This window comes from Drosophila biarmipes, chromosome X (genome assembly GCF_025231255.1).
Source record: "Drosophila biarmipes strain raj3 chromosome X, RU_DBia_V1.1, whole genome shotgun sequence".
Lineage (NCBI taxonomy): Eukaryota > Metazoa > Arthropoda > Insecta > Diptera > Drosophilidae > Drosophila > Drosophila biarmipes.
The window spans coordinates 6961821-6972160 of NC_066611.1; the positions used below are offsets into that span (position 1 = coordinate 6961821).

The following is a 10340-nucleotide window of genomic DNA, read 5'->3' on the forward strand; positions in this document are numbered from 1 at the left end:
ATAAATAAATAAATATAAAAATCTAAAATAATATTATATTTATTATCATCTTTTTCTCCTTTACTTAACATTTTTATTTATTAAGTTTATTTTTTTGGCTGGAAAGTTTACCCATTTCTGGCTTAATAAACCCACAAAAATCCCAGAAATTAGCTTGAAATCTGTGTGTTGTTTTCCCAAGAACACCTCTTAAAAGTCGAAATACCCCAGAACATGGGTGGCGATTCCGACAATCGGCAAAATTCAAAGCGGCCGCGAAACGAGGGAACTGGGGGCTGCGTAACAAGTTGTTCGATCTGTTAATTTGCCAAAGAAATCACGGGCAGACACGGGCGAGAGGCGCAATAAAAATTAGAGACAAAAACACGGGCAAATGAAACACTTTCTTTTTGGCCATATGCAAATCCACGAAATTCGCGCTAACGAATGGTAATTAATACGGCAGCTGCAGGCTTTTACCTGGAATCAAGGCGCTGACAATTAATGGGGTGATGAAGAGATGATGGCGACGATGAGTCAGATGGATGGCCGTCGCCAAGTGCGATCCACTCCCTTTTCGGCCGGACTTTTGGCTAACTCGTTTGGACCTACTCCAAGTGAGACATCAAGATCGGCTTAAAATCGAAGACAAAACTCCGGGGCGTGTGCAAGTATGCATAACAAATGCGATTCGCCATCAGAGATACACCGAACAGCAGACACCAGACACCAAAACACCAAACACCACCAGGTTGTTTTCCAAGGCGAACTAACAGCCATCATCACACATCTGACAAGTCGCTGAAATGGCCAAAACGTTTTCATTAGGCCAGATCTTCTTGGCCAGCAACCAGAAGAAGACTCCACCGAGACTCTTCTCCATGATGAAAAATGAATGCCGTGCGGCAGTCGCTTAAGTTATTAGGCATTAAACTTGGAAAAAAAATCAAAAAAATCAAATTGGAGGCACTATTAGCGATTATCATTAGAGCTGCGTGTCCGGGCCGGTTTCACTTCAGTCCTCTTCCCTCGATGGGAAAATCAAATTTGACGGACCCGACACTTTTCCTTACCTAATACGATTTTTTCCAAATTCAGAACTTGATTTGTGCCTTCAAAACATTTTTATATATTTCAGAAATCGCTCAAAGCTCCTTATCATAACATTTTAAACTACTAATTGAATATCTTAAATTTCTAGAAATGCCAAACAAACCATACAAAAATATATTAAGAAGAAACTGTCAGGCTAACACCCTAAAATAAAAGAAATATGGTTTAAAAATGTATACAAAATATTTTTCTTGATGAATTAAAGACGCTAAAAATTAATTTATAATTTGTTTTATTTAATTTTATACAATTTTATTCAAGTTACTTGAATTTAATTCATTTTTTATATAAAAAAATATTTTACTTGATAAATTAAAGACAGTAAAAGTTAATAAATCATTTGTTTCTTAATATTGTACCACTTTTATCGAGTGCCTTAAATTTAATTCATTATTTTTATTACAAAATATTTTAAGTGATGAATTAAAGACTCTAAAAACCAATTTTTATTTTTTTAAAATTTAATTTCGTACCATTTATACCGAGTACCTTGAATTTAAGTCATTATACTTATAAAACAGTTGAAAACGCCTGCTTTTTACGACCATATATCAGGATTTCTATAAACCATATACCACTAGTTCTAATAAACGGGTAGACACTAAATAACCGTTAATTAATCAAGAACTAGTTTATTAAGAAGCAGAATTCGGATATTAAATATTTAATAAGGTGATCGATTGGAATATGAATAATTAGTACAAGGAAAATAAAAGTCAAGGCCCGAAATGAGTTGGCAATGCATTTTCCCACTAAATCTCAAGATCGCAAGTCAAGATCAAGATCAGCAGTGGCTTCATAAATAGAGCCATTAGTGTAACCAATAGCTATGCAAATGAGGGAAATACAAAACGCTGAAAAGCTACCGAAAGCGAAAAGCCCAGGTCGCCGCCGATGACCCCGAAGACAGGCTCTGAGCGGCCAGAAGAATTGCTTTCGATAGATTTTGATAAGAGCCGAAAAAAAAAACGGAACGACTAATTAAGCGAAGGCTAAACGCCGAGATCCGATGCATGAGAATGAGATATGAAATCCAAGCATGAGAATGGGTCGTCTTATCAGCGGCGAAGAATCACCCAGCGCCGAAGAATCGCGCTGAAGATTTGCTAGTTCCATTCAGCGGTACTTTCGGAACTCGGAGCCGAAACTGGTCGCCCGAAATCGTTAATCGTGAATCGTCGCATATTTTATCGTTGCTGTATATATATTTTATATATATTCCATGCTTTATCAAAAATTAACGCAGATTTAAATGTACGCACATGCACACACAGCGACAGAGACGGCCGAGAATCATCATTAAACGTGTATGCTAATTTGATGATGGCGGTTTTCTAATTTTGTTGCCCCGAAAACCAGATTTCTATGCTGCGATCTGCGATCTGCGATCGGCGATCGGTCGCCGTCAGCAACCCAAGAGGCCAGAAGAATTGTCCAGAAGACCCGCAAAATGTTACATCTTCTTGGGGGCCGGCGGCCCTAAGCCATGGATCATGGGCTCTGGAGCCCCCTTCCCATGGGCTAATCCCCTCCCTCATATTTTTTTTCCTATTTTTTTTCCAATGCCCCCTCTTAACGTTGACAAACTTTGACTTTTTTTCAATTTTTGTGTATTTTTTATCATTTTTTTGTCGATTTTTTGTTGATTTTTTTCCAATTCCTAGCGGCTGCGACGCCGGCAGAGACGCAGTTCGTTGTCCGGTTCCTATTTCTGCCGACGTCGCCGCCGGCGTCGCAGATGATACCATATATAAGGAAACAAGAAGTCGCATCGTTTGTATTTATTTGCTAGAATCTGTGAGCATCGGAACTAGCCGAGCCGCCACAACAAAGAAAGGATTAGAGTCCTGGTTTCGAATTTTTTTTCGCCACACACAAACACACAAAAATGAAGAGTTTTGTAAGTGCCTGAAAATACTAAAAGATCTAAAAACATTTTTTTTGTGGTGTCCCAAGACAAAAAAAAGGATCAAGTGAAAGTGCGCGTGGAAAAGTCCTTAAAAAGTGTAAAGATTTTGAAAAAATGACTTTAAATATGATTTCCAAATTATAAGGTTTTAATTAAAATTGAAAAACAGTAAAAAATAAAAGAAAATCTAAAAAGTACTGACCCAGTCCTTAAAAAGTGTAAAGATTTTGAAAAAATGACTTTAAATATGATTTTAAAATTAAAATAACTCTGCTTTCTGAAAAAGAGTAAAAAAGAAAATCCTAAAAGTACTGACCCAGTCTTTGAGGAAAAGTCCGAGACCAACAGTTAAGATCACCTTGGGCCGGCGCACAGCTCATCAACGTCAAAGCAGACGAATGACAAATATCGAAACGGTTGGAACCCATTATGATTAGTGCCTCGGCCCGAAACCAAATCAAATAAATCACGGCAAAAGTAGAAAAAACCATACAACAAAATAAAAAAAAAATCAGAAAAATATATGAAAAAATACAAAAAAGATATATAAAAAACATTAAGAGACTCGCGAGACAGAGCGACGCTATGCGGTCAGAAACGCCAGCGAATCGCGCGCGACTTTGATTAATTGCCCGCTAATGGGAAATGCAAAATACGGTTCCGAATCCGAGTAAATCGAAATTGAAGCGTCCAGAGAACGCCTGGGCCTTACAGATCTGAGTGGTGGTGCCTTAGAGTGCGTTGTACTAACCGCAACTTCTCCATTTCAGCTGATCCTCCTGGGCCTCGCCGCGCTGGCGGCCGCCGACGTCAAGCACCTGACAGACCGCAACCTGGACCTCTTCAAGTACAACCCCAGCGACGTCTACACCCTGCCCGAGGACATCGACGAGGACAAGCCGGCGGTGCTCTTCAGCGGCGACGTCATGAAGGCCAAGACCGAGACCCTGCAGAACTACAACTCCGGCAAGAAGTTCAAGCTGGAGTGAGTACACTGGGAGGGGTTGCCAAGAAGGTGGCTCAAGGATAGGGGGAGGAAAGCTAAAAAGAAATACTATCTATCAGGTATTTTCAAGAATCGTTGGGATCCTTCTTTTTGAGAGCCTAGAGATCTTAAATATTAAGGGAAATAATATTTATTGGGTATTGTTTTTATTATTTATTTTATTATTAGAATATTATATGTTAGAATATTTCTTGAAGATCTCAAGTTTTCGAGTTTAGAGATCTTAAATTTAAATGTATAAAATCTAAAAAGAAATAATATCTATCAGGTATTTTCAAGAATCGTTAGGATCCTTTTTTTGAGAGCCTAGAGATCTTAAATATTCAGGGAAATAATATTTATTGGGTATTGTTGTTATTATTTTATTATTAGAATATTATATGTTGGAATATTTCTTAAAGATCTTATTTTTCAGAGTTTAGAGATTTTAAAATTAAATGTATACAAAAAGAAAAAAAAAAATAATTTCTATCAGCTATTTTCAAGAATCGTCCTTTTTTTGAGAGCCTAGAGATCTTAAATATTAAGGGAAATATTATTTATTAGGTATTATTCTTATTAATTATTATTAGAATATTATATGTTGGAATATTTCTTGAAGATCTTTTTTTTTCAGAGTTTAGAGATCTTAAATTTAAATTTAAAAGTTTTATTTATTTTTCTTGCATTTATTTTTTTGTTTTTATTACAACCGTAATGTCTAATATAATAATATAATATCTAAAATCCTATACTTTAATTTGTTAAATACCAATCCCATATTTTTTTTCAATATTTACCTTACATCTTCATTATTTTATTTTTTTATTTATTTTTTTTTTTAATTATGTTTCACTGTATTTTTTATATTTTTAATCTTTAAATATATATATCTATTTTTTGATTAATTTTGATAGTGCCTTTATTTTGTGTTAGTTTTTCCTAATTTTTTCTAAATTTTCAATCTTTTTTTTGCAGACTGAAGACCCAGAACGGCATCCAGGTGAGCAGCGTGGGCAAGCTGAAGGACGACAAGACCTTCGTGGTCAGCGGCTCCTACTCCTTCACCGGCGCCGATGGCAAGCGCTACAAGACCCGCTACACCGCCGATGAGTTCGGCTACCACCCCATCACCGAGCTGGATCTCGACATTCCCGAGTGAGTATGCCATTTAAAAAAATATATAAAAATAAATCTACAATTCCTAAAAAAAGGGAACAACTTGTAGATTACTTCCTTTAAAAAAAACTTAATAAGACCCAAATACTAAAAAAGTATTTTATTTTTTATGGAATTTTTTTTTATTACCTATAAGTTCAAAAAATTAAAAATATTTTTGCTATTTAATAACTTAAATAATTTAGAAAGGGAAAAAAATACTCTCATACTGTTTCCATTACTGAAAATTTATTTGAAATGTTCCCAAAAATATATGGTATATAATTGAGAAATATTTTTTAACCAAAAGAATTTAAAAAATATTTATATCAAATTAAAAAAAAAAGTTTTTTTTTCATTTACAAATAAATCTGTATAGTTAATAGAAAAACTTTATAAAATACTTTTTCAGCTTTGGGTTTTTGAGTAATACATTTTATTTAAAAGGAAATTAATAAGAATATGTTAAAAAAAAAAAATCACATCATCAATCAATAAAATATTATAAAGCTTTAAAAAAAGGAGGATAATTTATAGTTTACTATAATATTTTCTTCTGTAATATATATCAATTGAGAAAATTAAAAAAATATATATAGGGAAGACTAGGAATACAAATAAAGTACTTTTAATGAATTAATAGAATATAATTCCTAACCTTCTCCGCCTTCTTTTGCAGGCCCCAGCCCCTGGGCGCCGCCGCCCAGCGCCAGACCGTGGACCCCAGCAGCCTGCTGGGCAACAAGAACCGCTTCCAGTTCCTGCAGCAGACCCTGGACTCCGGCCTGGAGCAGGGACCCCTGCGCGGCAGTGGACAGAGCGGCGACGACTACAGCTACACGTCGCCCTACGGGCACGGCTACGACTACCAGCCGCCCCAGGTGCCCCTGTCGACGCCCTCGCGCCTGTACCTGCCCACGGCATAGGGGCTCCAGCCCCTGGCCAGGGAGCCGCAGAAATGCACCCAACACACCCCCAGTCCCGATCCCGATCCCGATCCCCGATCCCCGATTTCTCCCCAGCTGCAAGTATTTAGTGTTTTAAGTGCAACTCCAACAGGCAAATACGAAGAGTAAACAAGGCAAATTCACAGAGCTAGCGAAATTTTTTTTTATCATTTTTTAGTGTTATACACGGAGCACAATTTTATATGATATTATACCTATATACACAGATATATGTTGTATATCTAGGCCCACACACACACACAACACACGCACACACACCCAAAAAAACAAACACACACACACACACAAATCCCGACACAAACGAATCTATGTATATACACTGAGTGATATTAGTAGTAAATAAAATGGCTAAACTAACGATCCATGTCTTAATTGGTTTTTTATTGGTTCTATATAGAGAGAGATTTTATTGGTTCTTTGAATGGTTCAGACGTGGCCTAGACTTCTATTAAAATAGGGAATTTGAAAGGTAAATGAAATATCTCAAGAGTTTTACTTTTTACTCTGCATTTATATATAATTTTTATAATTTTGCCAAGTGAGTAATTGATTTTATTGAATTTATTTAAGCTGTTGCTTAGAAGTTTACAAAGCGGAGGTTTTTAAAAGGCTAATTAAAAAATTGGAATGCCTACAAGTATGCAACAATATTTGAAATTATCTGGAGGCGTATGAAGTATAAACCACTATATATTTGAAACTAAAGTTCTTAAATTGTTAGAATAAAATGCATTAAAAAGGCAGACATGTCTGTATTAACTGTGTAAATTACGTTTTTTTTTATAGGGGTTAAAAAATGTGATTAATAAAATAATTAGTGGAGTTTCGTAAAAGGTCAATCTTATAAAGATTTATCCCCGGAATCAGCGATTTCAAAACAAATTTTTATAAATGTATTATAAAGTAATTAAAAGATTATATATTCGTAATTTTTGGGTTCCCTCTAGCAAGATCTAATCAGTTCACAACTTATTAAATTTAAGTGGGACATTATCGATCTTTTTAAAAACTTGTATACAAAACGAATGAAAACTTGCACAAATTGTTCATTGACTAGAAAAGAAGTATCTTAAAACAATATAATTTTATATAAAGGCATTTAAAGTAATTCTTTTTAAAATAATTTTTCCACCAAAGCAAAACTTTACTATGTGGAAATATTTCCTATCTAAGAAAACATAGTAATATTACAAATATATCGCAATGTCCTGTATGGAAAATGCGAGTTTAAACAAACTAGAAGCCACTTAGTACAGTAACATATTTAATGGTAAGTAAAATGTATACCTAATTAATTAATTAAAAAAACACAAAAACAGGGCTGCAGCTCAGCCTGGAATTATGCAGTTGATAACGAGGCGCAGTGCTCCTCAACTGGCGGCCAGCAGCGCCTCGATCCGCTCCCTGGCCTCCACGAAGGCGGACATCACCTCGTCCAGGGTGGTGGCCCTCGAGTCCGTCCTGGCACTGGACGTTGGCTCCTCCTCATCGCTGTCACTGGCGTTGCTCTCATTGCCCATGTCCAGCTCCAGGTGCAGCTGGCTGGTGGTGTCCACCTGGCGCTGCTGCAGCTTCTGCAGCCGGAGCAGCAGCGATCCCGTGGGCGTCATGGCCCGCCTGGGGTTCAGGTCCAAGCGACTGTGCAGTTCGCTTTGCTGGTGCACATCGAAGTAGCGCTCGAAGTCGAACAGCTTGCGGCCGCCTATGAAGTACCTATTGAGGCCATCCAGCCAGTTGCCCAGGGGGCGGATGCACTGCAGCCGCACAGAGTCCGTGGGCAGGGCTGAGGTCAGCGAGATGGCATAGTGGGCATAGCCCTCGCAGCGCTCCCTCGTCCAGCTGTCGATGCTGATGACCTCGAAGTACAGGTGCAGCAGGTCGCCGGGCTGGTGCTGCTCCTCGCAGAGGAGCGTCACCTGCCAGCAGTGGCCGAAGTGGGCAATCCGCCAGTCGCCGGCATTGCGGCACGTGGCTGTGGCGCCCTGCAGCGGATCCTCACCAGCCACAGCCTCGTAGATGGTATTCGCCGGCAACTTCAGATAGTATCTCACATGGATGTTGGGATTCTCGAAGTACTGGGCTTCCTTGAGTTCCAGCAGCAGGGACACCCGCTTCGTTCTCTTCGGAGGCATTTCGAATTGCAGCAGTGTACGCCTCTCGATGGCCGCCGCCCGCCTCCGTTGGTAGTAGTCCAGGATCTCCAGGGCAGAGGCTTCTTCGGCCAGATCCTCCTCGGGCTCCTCAGTCTCCTGCACCGCCTCCTCCAGCGAATTGCCCTCTTCAAAGGCCACCAATGGCGTGGCATTCTCGAACCCATAGGCATACAGCTGCCTGCAATCATTCTCGCGCTCGATCTGCACCACATAGTCCAGATCCTTGGCGCTGCTGCTGAAATCCGGGTACACATACAGGAGGCCCTGTTCCGGATCGTAGCGTATGCTGACCAGCAGGGTGTCCTCCTGCAGATCGGCATAGATGTACATCAGCTGGTGGCCCTGGCGATGCAGTTCAACAGCTTCGGCGGGCAGCAGCTCCTCGGCATCGCCATCCACCAGGGTGTGGATGAGGCAGGTTCGGGCCGCAAAGTTCGGATCATCGAGCATCGAGACGTCCGACATGTTGGCCGAGGACAGGCCATTGGCCTCGTAGGGCACCAGGGCAGTGGTGTTTTTCTGCCTGCGCTTGCCTCTCCGCATCCTGCGGCGTACTCTAATGGGTTCCTCGTCCGGATCTTCATCCTCGTCCTCTTTCTGCTGCCTCTGCAGCTTACGAAGATAGCGCTGCTGCAGTTCGAGCGTTTCTAGAGCCCAAGTGTGATAGCGCCGCTGGAGTTTGGAGGCACAGCCGCCGGGATCGACTATGTGGCGTTCCAGTTCCGACTGGCTGAAGAGCTTCTGCTGCCAGGCTATGCGTATGGTGGCGACGGCGCCATTGCAGAGCTCCCTGTTCCGCTCGTAGAAGAGATCGCCGCCGGAGGGGCGGTTGCTGTCGCTGCCCTCGATGCTCCACGAGGGATTGCTTTGGGACTCCACGTCCACTATGGTCTCCACGTCCTGCTCCGCCTCCTCCTCCTCCTCATCCTCCTGCTGGTGGCTCTCCTGAGATCTGGGACTCCTTCGTCGCCTCACTATGCTTCCAGGATTTCCTGTGTAACCAATGGCCACATTGTAGTAACTGCAGTAGTAGCCCAAGCGGTGAATGCCACCGTACGACTCATCGCCCTGGGGCACGTGGATCAGGCAGTCCTGCCAGAAACTCTCCTCCGATCCGGGATAGTGGTCACCATGCTCGTGGGCGGACTGAGCTCCCGCGTACTCGAACTTGGGAACCGGCAGCCATTCGCTTATGTGACGCAGCTTCAGCTCCAGCTGCAGGTCGCCGATGTTGCCGCTCAAGCGGTAGACTCCTGTGCGCCTGGTGTCCATTCCTTTTAGCATGACTCGCTCCTGGATTTCCTTTAATTTTTGTTTTTAGTTCCAGGCCTTCTGCGTTTGGCCTTTGTTTTGTTTTTGATTTTTAAAATTCCGTTGTCAAGGCAACCAGTCGATTAAATATCAAATACTATCGATAGTTAAGGGCTGGCTACTATCGTTGGGAAAAATAAAGCTAGAAAGTAGCTGAAAAGCAGAAAAGTAGTGGAAATTTTAAAATTAAAAAATGATTATAAAATTAATTTTAAATGGAGTTTCTATTTTCCTTGTAACATTTTGGGCTATTTTTATAAAAAAAGTGTGAAATGAAAAAGTGTGAAAAAAAAGTGAAAATGTATCCTTTTCATTGTAACATTTACGAAAGTATATAAAATCTTCTTCATTTGTAGAATTTCTATGTTAATGAAATTTTTGAGACTGCTTTAAAATCATTTTAAAATACACTATGCAAATATTAATTAAAAAAGGATTAGCTTTTATGTATTGATTTTCTTTTTTTGTGGTCTTTAGATATTCATAAGTATTCTGTTTTATGAATAATTAAAATGATATATTTATTTTGAAACCTCAATGGAAGTGGATTCTTAAAATTAGTTTTGTCAAGATTTGTATTCCCCTAATATGGGTAGTTCCTTAAATTAAATTTCCTCATAAATTAATTTATAAATGAAATTAGAGATTTGAGTTGAAGGCATGGCAATTAAGCCTTTATTATATTATATATTATTTATTAAAAGCCAACACTAGTGGGTATAAGTATTTTGCCAAAACAAAAGTTCAATATACTCTTAACTTGA

The 10340-nt window shown here is 39.7% G+C and overlaps 2 protein-coding genes across 2 annotated transcripts; one reads left to right on the forward strand and one right to left on the reverse strand.

Moving 5' to 3' along the window:
- The first annotated feature begins 2888 nt into the window (after window positions 1-2888).
- Window positions 2889-6472, forward strand: LOC108024399 (uncharacterized). Its single transcript, XM_017094309.3, has 4 exons — window positions 2889-2992; window positions 3772-3986; window positions 4965-5144; window positions 5824-6472. The coding sequence occupies exons 1-4, from the start codon at window positions 2981-2983 to the stop codon at window positions 6068-6070; spliced, it is 654 nt and encodes a 217-aa protein (XP_016949798.1). The 5' UTR covers window positions 2889-2980; the 3' UTR covers window positions 6071-6472.
- Window positions 6473-7364: 892 nt separating this feature from the next.
- LOC108024294 (tectonic-like complex member Mks1) lies at window positions 7365-9597 on the reverse strand. Its single transcript, XM_017094194.3, has one exon. The coding sequence runs from the start codon at window positions 9547-9549 to the stop codon at window positions 7483-7485; it is 2067 nt and encodes a 688-aa protein (XP_016949683.1). The 5' UTR covers window positions 9550-9597; the 3' UTR covers window positions 7365-7482.
- Window positions 9598-10340: the final 743 nt, after the last annotated feature.